The 19,738-nt window shown below is 38.5% G+C and overlaps 1 protein-coding gene across 9 annotated transcripts in view; it reads left to right on the plus strand.

Moving 5' to 3' along the window:
- adam15 (ADAM metallopeptidase domain 15) overlaps window positions 1-18,239 on the plus strand; it is a 28,984-nt gene extending 10,745 nt beyond the window's left edge. For 2 of the 9 annotated variants that reach the window (XM_030157814.1, XM_030157815.1), the window contains exons 7-26: window positions 967-1,032; window positions 1,692-1,763; window positions 1,842-2,011; window positions 2,096-2,180; window positions 2,262-2,410; window positions 4,316-4,493; window positions 4,614-4,706; window positions 5,455-5,650; window positions 6,092-6,200; window positions 7,434-7,623; window positions 7,740-7,817; window positions 8,980-9,091; window positions 9,171-9,324; window positions 9,894-9,947; window positions 10,224-10,332; window positions 12,010-12,078; window positions 13,666-13,734; window positions 15,485-15,550; window positions 15,937-16,085; window positions 16,529-18,239. In XM_030157814.1, the coding sequence (XP_030013674.1) occupies window positions 967-1,032; window positions 1,692-1,763; window positions 1,842-2,011; window positions 2,096-2,180; window positions 2,262-2,410; window positions 4,316-4,493; window positions 4,614-4,706; window positions 5,455-5,650; window positions 6,092-6,200; window positions 7,434-7,623; window positions 7,740-7,817; window positions 8,980-9,091; window positions 9,171-9,324; window positions 9,894-9,947; window positions 10,224-10,332; window positions 12,010-12,078; window positions 13,666-13,734; window positions 15,485-15,550; window positions 15,937-16,085; window positions 16,529-16,595 (2,235 nt within the window). In that variant the 3' untranslated portion in view covers window positions 16,596-18,239. The remainder of the gene's footprint in view (window positions 1-966; window positions 1,033-1,691; window positions 1,764-1,841; window positions 2,012-2,095; window positions 2,181-2,261; window positions 2,411-4,315; window positions 4,494-4,613; window positions 4,707-5,454; window positions 5,651-6,091; window positions 6,201-7,433; window positions 7,624-7,739; window positions 7,818-8,979; window positions 9,092-9,170; window positions 9,325-9,893; window positions 9,948-10,223; window positions 10,333-12,009; window positions 12,079-13,665; window positions 13,735-15,484; window positions 15,551-15,936; window positions 16,086-16,528) is intronic. The other 7 variants (XM_030157819.1, XM_030157817.1, XM_030157818.1 and 4 more) reach the window with 7 other exon arrangements.
- The last annotated feature ends 1,499 nt before the right edge of the window (window positions 18,240-19,738 follow it).

Raw genomic sequence — 19,738 nt, forward strand, 5'->3', positions numbered from 1 at the left:
ATCTGAAGTTGTCATTATCTATAAGTAATTATGCCATTATTTTACTAGTTTGGCCCACTTGAGATCAGTTTGGGCTGTATGTGGTCTCTGAGCTACAGTGAATATAACACCTATGCTTTAGTATCTGAATGTGAGATATTGTTAGCACTGTTTGAAGTCTCTGTAATTAGCTTCAGTCCCTCCTTTAGCAGAGGAAACACTGGTTGATTCTTTAGCAAATGAGAGAAGACAATGACGTCCCACATTTCATGAAAACAAATGAAACTTAAACATGTTGCTGAAAGCTTAAGGTACGGAAGCATATCGGCAAGTTAAGGAAAATATATGTCTCATCCATTGCATCATTTTGCATAAGTTTTGTCTTGTTACATTTTTTACAAATATTTTACAACAAATAACTGTGTGTGTTTTTAACATTCATTCAGAACAAAGATCTGTGGTTTTGTCCATGCAGATATCTGTGGTATTCTGACTTTCACGTTTCTTCCATTTTGGTTTTATTTTAGGGAATTCTTTCACAAGAAACCTTGAACAAAGGTTCAGGTTTTTGTTCTGTTTTCTATGTCTGGTCCAGCTGGTTTTAGTTTTACATTGCAGTTTAGTGAAGAAACTAAAGGGCTTTTGCAAACTTACTTGTAGATCTAGGGGATGTGGTCATTCATGTCCAGTAAATTTAAAATGCTAATTTATTTACAGTTTAAAGGCTGATTTTGATTGTACAAAACCAGAATGTTATTTGTGGTTTTAAATTATTTGTAAGATAAAACAAAATGGAAACAGCAAAAGGGCACAACAAAATGAAAATGGTGTAAAAAACATAAACTTTAAACAACATGAGAGATGCAGCAAACATGAAACAACAGAAGGCATGTTCACCTCCTCCTGTCTGATGAGACCCATTCTGAGGTAACATACTGGAATATTTGTTGACCTCTGACTCTTGTCCTGTGTCTATTGTGTCTGCAGAGGAAGAGAGACATCCTGTCTGAGACCAAATACATCGAGCTGGTGCTGGTGGCCGATCACCAGGAGGTCAGTGTGCGTCTATGAGAATGTACATTTCATCAAACGCATTTAGTTTTTTTTATCTGGTATTTACTGTGCAACAAGCAGCTCCACTGTGTCCCTAATGAGATGAGGTTGTTTGTATTGATTTGTTTATTCATTCTGTTGGAATAGCTCTGCATAGCTTAAATGCTTTCAGATGATTAGTCCAGAGTTTAATCAGCAGATTTACTTCAGATGAGTGTGAATTTTTCCACTTTGTACCATTTCTGGAGTTTGTAGGTCACCAGGCTGAAGTAGAAGACTGTAAAATCTGTTTTTTGCTGTCGAACTTTGTTTCTATTAACTTAAAAAATAGTGTTTCAGTGTTTTTCTAAAGCAGAAGGACATCATGTAGTTTCACTTTAAGATCAGTGATGTGTTTTCAGGTCACTTATGCACAAGAATTATGACTGGAGGTGAATTTGACTATACAGAGGATTTAATGATTTAATCCTTTAGCATCACTTGTCAACATGTATAAAACCAGTGCAGTACAGCTTTAAATTATTTTTTAATCTTCTGACTATGAACAGTAGTGAATATAAATATGTGATGAATGAAAACTTGCTTATTCATTGTTTATAATAACATCTCCTTCATATGTTTCACTGTGAAACCTGACTGAATGTGAAAATGGTCCTCAGTTTCTAAATTACCAGAAGAACAACAAGACCATCATCTACCGCATGCTGGATGTGGCCAACCAGGTGGACTGGGTGAGACCTATGACCTCTGTAACCATGGCGATGTAGGATGTCTAGTTGTGCCGATTGTCATCACTGTTTCTGTTTCAGTTTTACCGTTCTCTTAATGTTCGTGTGGCCTTGACGGGTCTGGAGATCTGGAGCGACCGCGATAAGATCCAGGTTGAAAAGAATCCAACGGACACGCTCAACAACTTCCTGGAGTGGAGAACCAGAGAGCTGCTGCCACGCCTTCGCCATGACAACGCCCAACTCGTCATGTAAGACCGTAACACATTACAGGACACACACAGGTTCAACTTCAGACTGACTGTTATCATTGCGGATCATGTGATTTGTTACAGGGGCGGGTCTTTTGATGGGACCACAGTTGGAATGGCATCGCAGTCGTCAATGTGCTCCAGAGACAGATCAGGTGGAGTCAATGTGGTGAGTTTTGGTTCCCACTGAAATTAAACCATGGGCTATATACAGCATACAGACCAGTTTCTGTTTGCCTGTTTGTGTCAGGATCACCTGGTCAGTGTTTTAGGCGTGGCCTCGACCGTTGCTCATGAACTGGGTCATAACCTGGGGATGAGCCATGACACCGCAGAGCGACACTGCTCCTGTCAGAATGAACCACGGCTCGGTGGATGCATCATGGAACCTTCAACTGGGTCAGTACCAGAACCAGATCACTATCCAAGACTGTTTACGTGATCGGTTTAGTCAGACCGACATGAGGTCAGTAGAATATACAAGGTGACACAAAAAAACGGGAACTTTTTAACAATCCAATAAAACCAAGAGTGATGGAAGAAAAATATTTTATTCATAGTAATTGAAACCTTAAAACATGCCATTTAAGAAACAATGATGGAATTTTCATTTTTTAAAAATTACTTCCTGTAGATGGCATCCTCCTGTACGAATGCATTCTTGAAATCTGCTGTTGAGATTCCTCATTGACCGCTGCAACATCTCAGCAGGGATACTGTGAATTTCATCCTGAATTCCCTGTTTTAACTCATCCAGAGTTCTTGGCCGAGTCGTGTACACTTTATTCTTGAGGTAGCCCCACAAGAAAAAATCACAAACGGACAAATCTGGTGATCCAGGGGGCCAGGGAACGTTACCGAACCTTGAGATCACATGGTTACCGAACAATTCTCGCACAGCCTCCAATGATTGCCGTGCAGCATGTGATGTCGCTCCATCCTGTTGAAACCAGGTTTCTTGAACGTGTGGAAAATTGTTCAATTCAGGTGTAACGAAGGATTGTAGCATCTTCACGTAACGATTCGCAGTGACAGTGACTGAGACCCCCTGTTCATTTTCAAAAAATCCATGGTTACTAAAATGGGGGTGTGTTTACTTGCACAAGGTCACTGTCTCACAGTGCTGCCACTTGCTCATGTCTGCCAACACGCACTTCAAAAATTCCCATTTTTTTGGGTCACCCTGTATAATTAGATCACTAGAACAGTGACACGGACCACACTGATACAGATGGAGACTCTGTTACATCTTGAAGAAAATGTATCAATTTAAAATCAATATTATTATTATTATTATTATTATTATTATTATTATTATTGTAAAATCACTATTTAAAATCAGAGACAATCCTCCAGTCAGAGCCAGTACAGAGAATTTATTCATCACATACTTCTTAAACCACCAGTTACGCCTCTGAATGTTAACTCTCTGCCTTTTAATCTGCAGCTGCTATATTTTATCCAGACACATGGAGCAAAAAACTGCTGAATAAACTGAACTGTGTAAAATTTTGCGAAGTGTGCTGACTACCAGCAAACATGCACAGCGGAAGGGGTCGTCACTAAAAAATTAATAATGGAAAGTTAGTATATCATAACATCACAGTAGAGTGGAACATCAGAGGTACTTCTCCATTTTGGATTGAATGTTTCTTGAAAGTCATTTCCCTTTTATTCTATGTTCATTTTGTCTGCTACCAACAGACAATTTCTATTAATAAGAGCTACTTACATAATATACTATTAATGCTAATAACAGCTAATTTTTGTTCCATCTTGTATTTTTAATTTAATAGAGACAACATCTGGCAAAAGAATTCCTTGTATGTGTTTACATACTTGGCAAATAAAGATGATTCCAATTCTGATGCTGGTATCAGCAGAGGGACACCTTCACTTAATTGGACTGGAAACTAGAGTCAAAACCGCCAGAGTTTGACCCCTTTGCTTCTGTAACATTTAAGAAGACTTTTTACTGGGATGATTTTCTTCTCTCCTGCGTTGATGTTTTCACTGTTTGTGGATAATTCCATAAATACTGTGTTCTTGAGAACTTTGATCCTTAAATGTTACCAAATACCACAGAAGTAAAGAGGTGAAACTCTGGTGGTTTTGACACTAGTTTCCAGTCTGATTAAGTGAAGGTGTCCCGATTCTCAAGAACACAGTACTTATGAAATTACACACATAACTAATATTGAAAATATCAACTCAGCAGAGAAGAGTATCATCCCAGTCAAAATGTCAGTGTTGTCAGTCTTTAAAGGATCTCAGCAGGTCTGAGCTGTGACCTCTGACCCTCAGGTTCATGCCAGGGCAGCAGTTCAGCAGTTGCAGTGCTGCAGATCTGTCGGTCAGTCTGCTTCACGGAGGAGGGATGTGTCTGTTCAACGTACCGCAGCCTGAGCGTCTCCTGGGAGGACCGCGATGTGGAAACCTGTACGTGGAGAAAGGAGAGCAGTGCGACTGTGGCCTGTTAGAGGTATCACCTGTTACTACACTCGTCGGTCTCCATAGGAACCATAGATTAGGTTCTGTCCGATTAGGTTCCTGTGTGAGAGGGTTTTGAGTGATGTTCTGTTGTTGCTCTGTGATTGGTCAGGAGTGTGAGGATCCCTGCTGTAACGCCTCCACCTGTCAGCTGGTACCTGGAGCTCAGTGCTCCTCCGATGGCATCTGCTGCCAAGACTGTAAGGTGAGACTGACCAACATAAACACAAATACAACATCTCTGTAATATAAAACACACCTCCACTGACACACACCTAGCTGACAAATGTCCTACATAAATAAAATCAGAGGTGTCGAATATATGGCCCGCAGGCCAAAACCAGCCTGCCAGAGGGTCCTATCCAGCCTGTAGGATGAATTTGTGAAATGCAAAAATGAGATTTAACAGTCAAAGGTGTCAAAATTCTTTTAGTTCAGGGGCCACATACAGACCAATTTGATCTGAAGTGGATCTGACCAGTAAAATAATAACATATTCTATAAATAATGACAACTTTCTATTTGTTTTCATGTAAAAAAAGGTAAAATTACATATGTCTTAAAAAAATATGTGCAATTATAACAATATTATGCCTGTTATCAAATGTTTTGTGCCTTCAGAGATCCACTGTGATTTCTAAGTTGTAGTCCATGTGTGTACATAAGAAAACTGAGGTATAATGTTGTTACAGTTGTGCTTATTTTGACGAAATTTCAGGTAAATTGTAAATTTGAACATTTTCAATAATGTAATTTTACTCTTTCACTCCAAGACACATAAAATTTTAGGGTTGTCATTATTTATAGGATATTATGTTATCATTTTACTGATCTGGCCCACTTGAGCTCACACTGGGCGGTAAGCGGCCCCTGAACTAATATGAGTTTGACACTCACGCATTAAACACATTACTGACATCTCCAAAATCTGATCATGACTTTGTGGTCCTCAGCTTCGGTCCGCTGGCTCCATCTGCCGTGAACCCCTCGGAGAATGTGACCTCCCCGAGTTCTGCACTGGCTCCTCCCCTTACTGCCCCCCCAACGTCTTTGTGCAGAACGGAGAACCCTGTGAGGACAGCGCCTCCTACTGCTATGGAGGAGTCTGCACCAGCATGAACAGCCAGTGTCAGACACTGTGGGGACCCAGTAAGAAAAAAAAACTTTATACTAGTCCAGTTACTTCATAATTAAACCTATATGTAATGGCAAAGTATGCACTGGTTTAACGTGAGTCTTGTGGTGTCCCTGAAAAATGTAGATCATGTTCTAAGGAGATTTACAAGGTATAATGCAGACAGGAACATCTTGTATGATTGGATGCATTTGTCAGGATGAACATTTTAGAGCGTGGGGAAAACAATGCAAGAATCCTGTTTGTTTGGCACATAATGCTCTGATGTTAGGCTTCTGATACTGTAAGTGGCAGTAATAATAAAACCACAGAAGAAGAATAACATTCCTAAAACTGAAGATATATTAGTTTATATGGAGACTAAAAAGTTCAAACAGAGGGTAAACCACATATTTCTACACCAAATACTTTTCCCACTGTCCTCACTCCAGTTTGACTAGTATGTCTGCCCTCAGATGCTACCAGTGCTCCAGCCGTCTGTTTCTCATCAGTGAACAAACAGGGAAATAAATATGGAAACTGTGGTCAAATGGCCAACGGATCATACATCCCCTGTGCAAACTCGTGAGTAATATATTAAAGGAATCTATACTGTGTGATTTAAATGAAATAATTATCTTATCTTTGGTTTCATTCAGCATGAAATTTAAGATGCATGCTATGTCTTTTAGATAAATACATGCTTTTGTGTTTTTGTAAGGGTTGTCTAGTACATGGTGCTAATATTCTTGCAATTACACGTATGCTGTCAGGAGAGAATGGAGAGAAAATCTATAAAAGAAAATTTCACATAAAAAGATGGGTTTTTTTTGTCAAAACTTGTCATTTACAGGCTGTAGTTGAAGCTCTGATGTTTTCCTTTGAAGTAGCAATTGGATGCGTAGATAAGGAAGGGAGGAAAAAGATGACCATGACAGTACACAATTATTGTGAGCTAAACCAGGGGTGTCAAACGTAAGGCCTGTGGGCCACAACCGGCCCATTAAAGGATCCAATATGGCCCACACAATGCAAATTACACTGAAGATATTAGTAGTCAAGGGTGTCAAACTCATCTTAGTTCAGGGGCCTCATACAGACCAGTTTGATCTCAAGTGGGTCAGACCAAAAAAATACTAATGTAATAGCCTATAAATAATGACAACTCCAATTGTTTTCTCTTTGTTGTAGTGTAAAAAAGTAAAATTACATGAAAACTTTGACATTTATAAACTATCTGATTCCTTTTACAAAAAATGTGAATGACCTGAACAAATATAAACAACCTGCCATGTCTTAAGAGACGTATGTGCAATTTTAACAATATTCTGCCTGCTACTAAATATTTTGTGCTTGTGTGTAAATGATAGGCTATGGTATAAAATTGTTAAAATTGCGTTTTTGTTTTGTTTTTTTTCAGGTTGTTCATGGTTGATCATGTTATTCACATTTTTTAAAGGATAGTTTATAAATTGAAACTTGCTTATTCAATTTTATTAAATTTTTTTCACTATAAAGCATATATTAACACAATATTATTATAGGATATTGTGTTATTATTTTACTAGAGATTATATTGGGCTGTATGTGGGCCCTGAACAAAAATGAGTTTGACATCCCTGAGCTAGACTATGATGCAAGTGAATTGATGACGTAGCCACACTTACACACAGGTGAAGGAAATTCACAAAAAGAGTTTTCATGAAGAGTTTCAGGTACACATCAGGTACACACCCACATGGTTGTTGCTGGTATACAGCCCTGTGCAATGACTGAAGGATCTATGACTGTGTGTGTGTGTTTGTGTTTGTGTGTTAGTGATGTGCATTGTGGGAGGATCCAGTGTCAGGGAGGACGTGATCGCCCCCTGCTGGGCACTAACGCAGAGATTATCACAGTACGCTTCAACAACAGCGACCTAACCTGTAGAGGAACTCTCTTCCACCTGGGAGACGACGTGTCTGACCCGGCCATCGTAGCCCAAGGCACTGCATGTGGACCAGGAAAGGTCAGGGGAGACAAATATAAGTAAAATACACTGCCACCACAGAGGAACAGTTTTACAGTTATTTTTTTCCCTTTGTCTCTCAGAATAGTTGTTTTAAGGCGTTTGCTCATTTTTAGGCCTGTTTGAACCAGAAGTGTCAGGATATCTCTGTGTTCGGGGTGGACGAATGTCATGGGAAGTGCAACAGTCATGGGGTGAGTAAAGAAACCCTGTCTGGGGTTCATCGTCAGGGTTCCATGTCCTTCCAGAGGGTGGACGCCATGGTCTTTCACTTCTGTTGATCCATTGGCATTTTTCATCTGTGACAGCTCCTCAATGTTTCCAATCCAGATCTTTCTTTTCCTCTCACAACCTCTTTTTTCCTCCAGGATTTTTTTCTGTAGTGAGTTGTGTCGTCTCGTATGTCCATAGTGTATAAGTTTTTGTTTTTGTATGCTCTTTTGTTGCTCTTCCTGCGCTGATATGTTGGTCCTTTTCTCTTTCCATACTATTCTACCTTTTCTTCCGTATGACAACATCTTGAAAGCACTGATGTTTTTCTCTAAGCTGGAGATAAGAGTCCACGTTTCAGAGGCATATGTCAAAATTGGCCATATGTGGCACTGCAGCAGTCGTATTTTTATAGGGTAGTGTAGCCTTTTGGTAGTGGGCATTTTTTCCATTTTGTTGAACGATGTCTGTTGTCACATGAGCTTTATTTCCTGCGTCTGATGGAAATATTCTCTTTTATTTTGATTCCAGCTTTAGTTTCACTTCAAAACATATGTCTTTACAGGCTCAGAGCTTTTTTTTTTTTTATACATATGCAAAGTGATTTCATCCATTCCATTACTGAAAATGACCAAGTTGGACCCAAAATATTGTCTTTCTCTGCTATTTTTTGCTGCTATAGTGAACCATTCAGCAATCATTATATCTTTTAAAATCTCCATTAACTTATTTTTCAGCCACAGTTTCGTTTCAGTCCCTTCCAGAATCTCTGATAGTAACTTATTGAACAGATTATCAAAGACTAACACCACACCCCTCTGTGTGATTGAAAGTCATTCAGTCAGTTCAGAGGGCAACACTAAAGCAAGACTCAGATTTTTGGACTAAAATTCCACACCAGAAAGCTTTGCTTACTGGTTAATAAGTTAGCTCCTTAATCAATGACTCTGGTTTTTGTTTTTGTTTGGTTTTTTTTTTCAATTAAAATTTGTCTTACATTTGGAGATGCAAAGAGACCCCTCATTAAAGTCAGTATATTTGGACTGGGTCGTCGTCGTACAGTGACCATGCAGTGTATGAGGGTGTGTATCAAAGGTTTCTGTTGGTGCTTTGTGCTGGTGTGATGTGTGTGTTTTTCTGTTTCAGGTGTGTAACAGTAATAAGAACTGCCACTGTGACGTGGGCTGGGCTCCTCCTGACTGCAGGTATTCAGGTCTGGGGGGCAGTGTGGACAGCGGACCGGCTACTGCTGCATCAGGTAACAGACCTGACCCAACACCTGAACCATCCAATCTGAATTCATCTGGATTAACCCCACCCCTCTGCTCTGTGTTCAGAGTCGGACCCAGTTCGCGTGGCTCTACTGGTCATCTTCTTCTTCATTGTGCCTGTGGTGCTCCTCTTCCTCGCCCTTCGCTTCCCTCGGTTTCGGCGGTGTCTGCTCTGTGTGGGAGTCAACAGTCCGTTTCATAAAGCACGGCAACACAACCGGTAATGCACACACAATAGCCCCTTTTCTACCACAGGTACTTTATCGGGAACTTTAACTTTATCTGGGAATTTGACAAACCTTGGCGCATTTCCACTAGCTGAGTAAAAAAACTATCCCTCAACCCTGATCTTTCCTTGGACAAAGTTTCTAGTCAGGGGTAAGACTTTTCAAATTCCCCTGAATTCTTACAGGTGTGGCTGAATGGATTTTATCTCATAATTTTATGTCTACCAGTGTTTTTCATGGTAAGTCAGACAAAGATAAAGTGAAAGGAGTTGGATTTTTTCAAGCTTTCTCATGTTTTTAATGCCCTGGAATTCATGTAAATTTTTATCATTAGTGAACATAAATAAATATGTACTGTAAATCAAAGTCCAATATAGGTTTAAAGGCATTTTTGAAAGTAATGGACACTTCAGCACTTAAACATCCTTAATGGTTAATAGAAAATGACCACATTAGAAAAGTTTTTTTATTTATTGCATTTCAGACGAAGGTAGTTGTTGAAATGTGTTTGTGATCAGTACAGTCATTCTGATCCTCATGTATTTTCTTACCCACAATGCAGTGTGACTCACTGTGAGATGTGGGGTTTGCATTTCGACCCGGCCCACGTCTCCAGGTAACGCCGTAGTCCAACCCATTAAACTGTAAAACATCAACTACACCTGCAGAGTAAAGACTTAAAGCTGCACTATTCACACATTCCAGAGAGACTTCTGGGTAATGGAGTCCATAGAGTAGGTGCAGCTTTAAGGACCGTATGGTGTTTAGTTTGTGGACGTGGTAGTCCCTCCCACAGTCTGTAACATCGTACTGATCTGTGGTCAGCTGACAGACCATCCTCACTCCTGACTGGTCAGTTTCCTCAGCTTTAAAGTATTTTTTTTATCCTCAGGACTCCCGCGATGGAACGAGTCGATGATAGAAATGGAGAGCAGGTCCGACCGCTGAGATACCACCTGAACACGCAGACTGAAATCCCTCTGACCCCACCCCAAAAAGAGGTAACCATGCCACCTAACATGTACACACTCTCTCCTCCATGTGTCAAGTCTGGCGTTTGTATCGGAGGCTTAAGTTTCACAATAAAAGTCTCAAAAACCCTAATTTTTCTTATGTCAACTGCGGATCTAAAAGATTCTGTGACATAAGGAATAAGTTATCACTTAATTCTTTGTCACTCATTTTTAACCAATTTCAAATGAACTCACTAACACAGTTTTTACACAATTTTACTGGAATTACTGGTCAGTAGATTAATTTATCTAAACTTCTACCCGTTGTTTTTAAATAAATAAGATGTGCGGCTTATATAAAGGGTCACTGTATTAAATTATTATTTGTATATCTGCTGTTATTCATTGGATGAAATTCTTCATGCTGACCATAAATTCCAATATATTACTGTGCAAGTTCAGAAGTAGGTGATAATTTAACCTTGATACGTTTCATAAAAAAATAGAAAAAAGAAAAAATGCAGAATTCTTCAGAAGGGTAAATACAACTGTAAACCACTGCGATTCTCTGCCTATCTAATCTATCTAAACTCAACTATGACACAACCCAATCTGTGAAAACTCAATGACACCTCTTACCCTTTGATTTGAGTGAATTTAATTACCATAAATTACAGTTAAATATTGCAAAGGTTGTGTGAATGAGTTGGAATTTTGTAACAATAACCATAGATCCTAATATAGATTCTACTCATCCCAACAATATAATTTTGTAAAAAGTAGCTCTGGTCGTGTCTGAGCCTAAAAGAATCCTGATCACATATTGTAGGATGTAAACTAAAAAGATGCAAACTTTGTGCTGACAATTCCACAAAGTTTATACTGTATAAAAGAGAAAAAAAAATATTAATCCACCTTATTTCGTACAAAAATAGATGTGTGTTAATGAATATTTCAACAAAAAAGTTCTTAGTTATCTCAAAAGGTTCACAATAAATAATCCAAAAAGTGGGAGAACTGTCGCTTCATCTGCCTTCACCATCACGAACTGATCTCAGCTGATTCATTTACTTCAATATTCAGTATCAGTCGTGGAACAACAAATAAATTCGATTCCTTGTTGTAAATTCACATGTATTTTCATTGTCTGTCGGTGTTTTTAGTTTAAACAAATGACCATGGAAGTAGAAATATCATTCTCCTCTGTTATAGTTGTGATGAGTTAGAAAATTTTATGCAAACTATATAGTTGTAGTGATATTTAAAGTGCTGGGTCTTGACCTTTACACAGAATTTGATGATAACATATACTTTATGTGTAGTAAACTAGTAAATCAGACACTTGGTCAGTTTAATCCATGAGGACAATGTTCCAGATATGAATAAAATACCCATTATAAATACCTATTAAGAAAATGCATACTCTGATTGGATTATTGGAGTACACTGTCAACACATACACCTCAACCTCTTTTTAAGGATATACTGTATATTAAATGTGTCTCAGTTTTGAAGTTTTAAAGGTTTGTTTGCTGTTGATGAGAAAAATGGAGTGAGTTTTATGTGGATTTTCATTAAATATCAGAACATTCAAGTTCTGATCGTTTCTTGGACATGGTTCATATATAAAAAGGTTCTTTCTGCTCACCTTAACACACTGCTTGTTTGACCTTTGACCTGCGCTTCGGTCCTTTGCCTCTGCTGCCTCCTGTTTTCTCTCTTCAGGTTCATGACAGACCTGCTCCTCCCACTAAGCCACTCCCCCCTGACCCCGCTCTAAAACCCCCTCAGCAGGTAAACTCACCTGAGGAGTCTCACCTGTGTCGCTCGGAGTCTGCCTCTCAGATAACATCCTGTCTGTCTCTGTCTGTGTCGTCTTTTCTGCTGGTGCATGACGTGTCTGAGTTTGAGTCCAGTCGTCTGTTATAAATGTACAGCTGAAGTCCTGACATCACCTCTGGTCTCTGTTCCATCAATAACCTACTTTTAAAAACTACAGATAATACGCACTAGTAACACCAAAAACTACAGCTACCATGATGCTTTGTCACAGTTTGTAATAGCTTTTTAGAGTTATATTTTTAAAGGTGTAGTAATATATGTAATACTCGTGTAATACTGCTGATGGCCACTAGATGCTGCTCCAAAAAGCTTAGACTCTTGTTTTTTAAATGTCCTTTTTCAAGGGGTTTTTCTGTTCGTATTTGATTTACTTTGATTCGCTATTAGTGTCCTGGTTGATCTTCAGTATTTCCTCTGTTAATCGGATTTTGTGGTGCATATAAGTTTTAGTGTCTACTTTCATTGACAGGTTTAACTCATGGCTTGTTTGCTTTTGAGCTAATTAAAGACCATTTTTTTCTTAATAAACAGCTTCACAATAATTAGAGTTAATGAGTTACATTAACGTGATGAAGTTTAAGGTTCTACTGTGTTAGTAAGTTAGCATTTAGCATTAGCTCACCCATCACCTCTCATTTTAATGCAGCTCTGCCTCTTTTGTCCAAATATGGGCATTCAGAATCCAATGGGTAACATAAAAGTGTGTCTGTACATTTCTTTTATATAGTTTACAGTTTGATTTTAAAAAGTCTCAGAAAAGAAAATGCTAATTCTATGTTTTATTACACGTTTCCATAAACTAATTTTAGACTGTATCATGCTGTCAAAAGGTGGCACTGTAGGTTATGATACAGATCTATTTAATGAAGTAGTTTTGTGACATTTTTCCATCCATTTTGCATCCATTTTTCTGGAACCTCTGCAGAATGTCTAAAACCTTGTGTCAGGTCAGACAAATGAAGACCTGGGATAATGTTTGTTTATAATGTCCTTAATCCAAATCTGGCAGTAAAACACTGGTTACTGTCAGATCAGGTAGGCCAGATTAAGGTTAAATCTACATTTAATCTATTCTCTACCGTCTTCTGTCTGGTGTCTGGCTGTTGGTGTTTCAGTGGTGTGGCTTTCATGGGATATGATATTCTTGAATGGTTGTTACAAGGAAAATGTCGTAACTGTGATGTTGAATGTGATGAAGCTCAGCTCATATTCTCTGAAGTTTGAAATGCAGGTTTCTGATGCTAGAACAGAACCTGGATGATGTCACTTCATCTCTCTTAAGTGTCCAGAATTTCAGGAGTAGCTCAGCATCTTGGGAAATGTTCACATTTGTCTACTTTCCTGGTCTGGACTGTCATACTCAAAGATAAAACACCTCCTTATCTCCTCATAAACTGACTCTAGTATTTATGCATCACTTACATATGAGTCTGACGTCAATCTTTCCCAAACTGCTGACCTGTTCCTTTACTGACAGTGTTTTCATGTTGAAACATGGCTCAAACACTGACTCTTGTGACTTTTATCTCTGCTGTTCAGTCGGCTAAACAGCGCCCGGCCCCCCCCACCAAGCCTCTGCCCCCTGACCCCCCCACCCCAGCCAATCAGGTACAGTCACTGCTGCCTGAAGCCCCGCCTTCTGCCTGTCTGCAACCAATCAAATCACTCAGATCAATCCAAGAGTGTTGACAAGTATTAGTCCTTAATTTGAGTTATGAGCCGGATGCTTTCAGTTCTTTTATTTTTATGTAGAGGAATTCATTGGTTTAGAGTTTGTTTTTTGTATTTGTTTTTTTTTTTTATATGTAAGTAGACTTTGATTCACAAAACAGAGCTTTATTGAATAATAAAAGTAGCACATTTCACTTTTCACTATTAGTTTTAGTTTTTGTTCAGCTTTAGTAACCTTGCAAAAGAGATGGTAGATCTAATTCATTGCTGATTTTAAGTCCTGAATGATTCTTATTAAGGTCACAGCTGAACATTTTAATAAATGTAGGGTCCAGACTGCACAGATCTCCCAATGTCAAATGGTGACAGTTAGAGATTAAAAGCTAATAATGTTCATCTCTACTAGTAGTGAAATAATAATGTCTTATTTTTGTTATTATTATCTTTTTTTGTAGTTTCAGGGTAAAAGTATAAAACAAGAGGCACCAGAACTAAGCCTTGAAGCACTCCTCACATCACAGACAGCTACAGTGTAGGAATGTCAGTCTATCTGAATCAAAGAAATCTAGATTTTTCATCATAATAATAGTGTATCTAAACAGTGTAACTCGCTAACAACTATACTCACCGCAGGCGAGTTATGATACTCCATGACACCAAGCGCTGAAACACTAGTAAAATACCTGAAGACCATAACATCAGATTTCATAATGTCTTATTATTATAGCACCTTATTCTTGCAAGAGAGGAAATGGTAAATGGTCAAATATTGAAAAAAAAAACAACCTCATTGTACTGTTATGAAAAAAATACATTAATTTCATTTCATTAATTTCAGTCCTGAGTAAAGATTGAAGAAACAGACCATTATATGTAAATTGAATTTATCAGTAAAAGTTGGAACAAGGTGAAAACTATGAAAAAATTCAATAATACAAAAGTAATTTAAAGGACACAACAACATGAAAATTTAGTGTTTATCTTACAGTGTGAAAAAAGTAAATCTCAGAGGAAATGACATGTTTTTCAAGATGAGCACAATTAAGTCAATGTAGAACTGTATCACAGTAATTATCAGTTCATCACCCAGCTCCAGATTAATCAGCCCTGTTTCCTTCATAATGACATATTGCAAGCGGTAAAACATACCTAATTGTGATTGGTTGATACAGCTGTCTGTCATGGGTTTAATCTCCTATTAGAGAGGTGAGGTCCTGCCCCCTCCTGTTGTGTGCCATGGGACACAGAACCATTGTGCAGTCTGAACCCAACATTATTTTAGCATGTTTACCTTGTATCTGCATCTATTACTAACAGTATTCAACTAGTTCTTCATCTGTTTGTTAAAGTCCAACTGAAGATTAACATTTATGATATGAAATTCTTAAAATGTGAATAAAAACTCTCATACAACTTCATTAAAAAGTCAAACCTTATGGACAGAAACAGGAAAACAACCTCCAGGGTGCATTTCACTGGCATGTTCAGTCATAGATCTTCAGATTGTGTTGTTGCCACAGAGGGCTCATGGGTAATATTGTCACTGCTTCGGACTCAGTTGGACTTTATCTTAGCGCTAATCATTTAGCATCCTACCTCTAAAGTAAAAGCAAAACGCTGCATGTTTTCCCCCTCGTCTTTCTGCTGCTGAAGCTTCTCTTCTTCTTCCTCCTCATTAACCCTTCAGCCGCTGGTGAGTCGACCAGCCCCGCCCAACAAGCCACTCCCCCCTGACCCCGTGTCACCTGCGCAGGTACACCTCCATCTGCATGCTGGTAGCTGTTAGCATGACGCTAACATGTAGAAAGTGCTATAAATACTAGAAAAACCCCCAAAAATGATGGTGGTGATGATTGATCTGATTGATCGGGGTAATCTGGTTCCTGATTGGTGAGTAATGATTGGGTTAAAGATTATTTAAATCACATTATTAAACTAGTTTGATTTTTAAGAGTCATTAGGATTTGGTATAATGAGGCTGATTATACTGATTAAATGTGTCAGAAGCATAAAAAAAATGACTAGTACAAATAATATTCACACAATAACGGTGATATCCTATAAATGGTTAATAATCCCAAAAAAAATCAAAAATGTAGTTTTATCCAATAAATAAACTTTTGCATTTCATCTCCTCAGGTTCCTGTTCCACTCAAACCCATTGTGCCTAAGAAGCCCCGCTCACTGGCTCCTCTGGCCCCGCCTCCTCCCCCTCATCACCCAGGTCACGCCCCCAACATCAAACCAACGCAAAACGCCGCTGTCGCACCTGCAGCTGTCCCAAACAGGTAACAACCAGTTAAAGTGGATAAACTGGGCTGCAAATACATGTTATGGCACAGTTGAATGTATGAAAATATATATTAGCTCACTGCCTGTAATTATTAATCTAAACTGAATATAATTAGGGTCATATGTCTTTACCACACCTTTGGATTTTATTTTATATCCATTCAGGTAATTTGATTTTTATGTTTTAGTCTCATTTCCTAACTTTTGTCTCATACTTTAAAAATTCCATTGTTTCTTCATCTGTTTTTAATATTTACCTTTTTGTTTGTGCATGTATTGTGTATCTTGAACAATCTTCTTCTTCTTAGTATTAGTAGTAGTAGTAGTAGTAGTAGTAGTAGTGGTAGTTTAATAGTGTCAGACATTGTTAACTGTAAATGTAAAATCAGAAATGTTCATCCTCAGCTTAATTCTGTGATTCTTCATCGTCTCTCTGCAGACGCCCTCCTCTTCCTCCCATACGACCCAGAATGCCTTGCAAAGTGGACTCGTCTCCGCCGCTGTGAGCTCAGGATCAACGGCCGCTGCTTTTTTAAATAAACTGACCTGTCCTGCTGTTGGAGTGGATCCAGAGTCGTCAGATTCCCCAGTGTACATAAACGTAACACAGCGGTGCCTTGCTCAGCGGCTCCTCAGCAGTGAAACCTGAGGAGTGGGCTTTATCTGAACCGAACAGTGCTCCCCCCCTTGCAGCGACAGAAATGGAGGGGGCCAGTGCCTTGATGAAGGGCCTCGTACAGGAAACAGGAAAAGACTAAACGGTTGTCAAACTGTGGTGTGCGGACCTGTGGAGGACCCTGAGGAGGTTGAATGTGGACAGATGAACCGTTCATCTTCACAACAAAACTTTGACTCAAACTTTCAGCCAATGATCCAGCTTGAGTTAGTCTCTGTTACGTTTCAGCTCCGTTTCACCAAATGTGTTGTCAGATTTTAGCAGACAAACCTGTTTTCACAAATCTGCCAGACAACATTTAAACTATCCTCATATGTGTCGTATTTTTGTTCATTTCTAGATTATTTATGTTTTGTTTTTTTTTTTTATCCTGCCTTTTAGCATCTGGCCCCGTTGGGTAACTTTGACTCATTTACAGTTTCGCATGTTTGTGTCCTGGTCAAATAAAGCAATAAATACAAATATAATACAAAAGTACAACCCAAAGCAGAAAAACTTGGACTGTGTGACAAGTTAAGACTGAGAAACCTGATCTGTTTTACACACTAGTACATTATCTGACACGTTGGCTCATGAAGGTCATGTTTTTGTCAAAAAGAAACAGATTCCTGCAACATATTCAAGAAAAAGTTGACATGGTAAAGCATTTTCTGTTTCCATTTCTTAGACGTGATCGGGGACTAAAGGCACCACAGAGGCTGAAAGGCTTACAAGTCCCTGTTCACATCACCTGTCTGATTGTTATTTAATTATTTTGACTGTTTGTATTTTATTTTTCCGACATTTTCTGGAATGTGTTGTGGCCTGAATGTATGTTTACAAATGAAGTTGAATTATTTTGTTCATATCATTTGCAATGAAATATAAGTCAAAGGATATTTCTATATCATTTCTGTCTGTTGCGATTACCAACAAATGAACTCCTTCAGATGTTAGTGCTGCCCTGGTACAAATAAATGTGAACAGAGCTGAAACGTGACACAGATTCAGATGAAAAACCTTCAGACTTTGAATCCTCCATTGGCCTTTTACCTTCGATGTAGAGGAAAGTCGCCTTCTCCAAAGTGGCCAAGAATCGAGGACTCCGTCTGGATTTTCTCATTCAGATTAAATCGTCTCAGCCGTAGGAGGAACTGGTTTGGCCCCAGTGACTGCTGGGAGATGTGGTTCAGGGTTTTACGTTTTTGTTGACAGTGAGGAATGTACGTCAGCTCTTCAAACGCCAAAGCTGTTCGACATTTAGTAAAATCACTTAATCTGCCTTCTCACACAGGACCAGAAGAGCCCATGTTTGAGAAAAAGTGTTTTTCGCTGCTGAAAATGACGATCCTTACACAACGCAAACTCCTAATCATTCAGCCTCATGGACTGATATATTGACAGATTATTGGCTGATTTATTGATTTGTGCAAATGCTGGTAACTTCCTAATGCTGCTGGAAAATGTCCTCAATAAACAGACTGTTTCTACTTAAGCCCTGGTTTGGGTTTTTTAGATTTTTGTAAATATCAAACATACTTAACCCATAAAAACCCAAACAGCCACTGGTGACACAAACCATCTACAAATATGAACTGTTTAATACCTGTTGATCCACCAATCCTATCAATACATGTAAATGACTGATGTGAAATGCAGTTATTCATCTTTTCATGGTCATCAGAAATGACCCATTTGGACGTTCAGAGGCTCCATAGTTACCATGGAAACACCGTCATCTTCTACAACATTTATTCACCAATAAAACCCACAGAGTTGGATCAATGACAGTGGATGGACACACTTGTTTTTACATTCAGTTAGCAATATCTTTGCTGAAAAAGTCACTTTTTCTTAATTTTTTTTCTGTTTTGATATAAGTTTTAATTTAATCTGAGTTTTTATGAACATCTACATGATCTGCGAATTAAATATAGGAAAATACATGATTTACACCCAAAAATGCAAAATACAGAGGATAATACTATTTTCAAAAAAATTGGTGATAAATCAGTAAAAGGTTAAAAATAGAGAAAAATTGATTTGGGAACTGCAACAAAAGTAGCACTGGGTCTTTATGGGTTAAAGCAGAACATGAAACCAAAATCACTCATTTTAATATATATTCAGGTCCATAAGTATTTGGACAGTGACACAACACAAAGCAATTAGGTTGTGATGGAAGTGTGGACTTTGAGCTTCAATATAAGGGTTTTAATGAGAGAAAATTGAACAGCTGATGATCCAGATCAGACCATATCACATATCCAACATGGTGGATCAGTGTTGGTGTTTATTGCACACCCCCCCCCCCCCCCCCCCCAAGGCAGGGGTATTGTTTTTGGTTTGGTTTGGTTGTTTGTGTATTAACTCTCTAGCAGCAAAACTATTGGTTGAATTCCTACCAAAATGGGTTTATAGATTGCCAGTGGCTCGAATAGATCTCATTACATTTCGGGAAAAGTAGGTCAAAGTGAAAATTTTTTAGAAGTTTTTAAATCTTTTTTTTTTCCCCACTTACGGGCAAAATTTCAAATGTCTGTTAAAACATCAATTTTGTTTAAATTTACTTCAAACTTGGCACATATATAGAGGCAACTGATATGCTGACATCAGCACACACATAGACATGATGACATCAGCTTGATCGATGTCAAAATAAGCTACAATACATGTGAGGGGCGGGGTTTGTTGTGCCTGGAACCACTTGTTGACGATGTGATGCTGATAGAAATAACAGGATGCATTCTGAAGTATACAGGATGATCCACTGTGCACAGACTCAGACAAATGCTGCAAAACTGATCAGAATCAGAATCCTTTTTTTGCCAGGTACGATAAAGAACACTTTTACAGTACGAGAAATTTGTCTTGGTGACAGGTTCAAACACTAGTAGAAAAGGCAGAAGAAAGAAATAAAAGGTGGTAGAATGCTCATATTGTAGATGGATAATGACCTAAAACATACTGTAAAAGAAACCTAAGAGCTTTGGA

Source organism: Sphaeramia orbicularis, chromosome 16 (genome assembly GCF_902148855.1).
Source record: "Sphaeramia orbicularis chromosome 16, fSphaOr1.1, whole genome shotgun sequence".
In the NCBI taxonomy this organism is placed as follows: Eukaryota; Metazoa; Chordata; class Actinopteri; order Kurtiformes; family Apogonidae; genus Sphaeramia; species Sphaeramia orbicularis.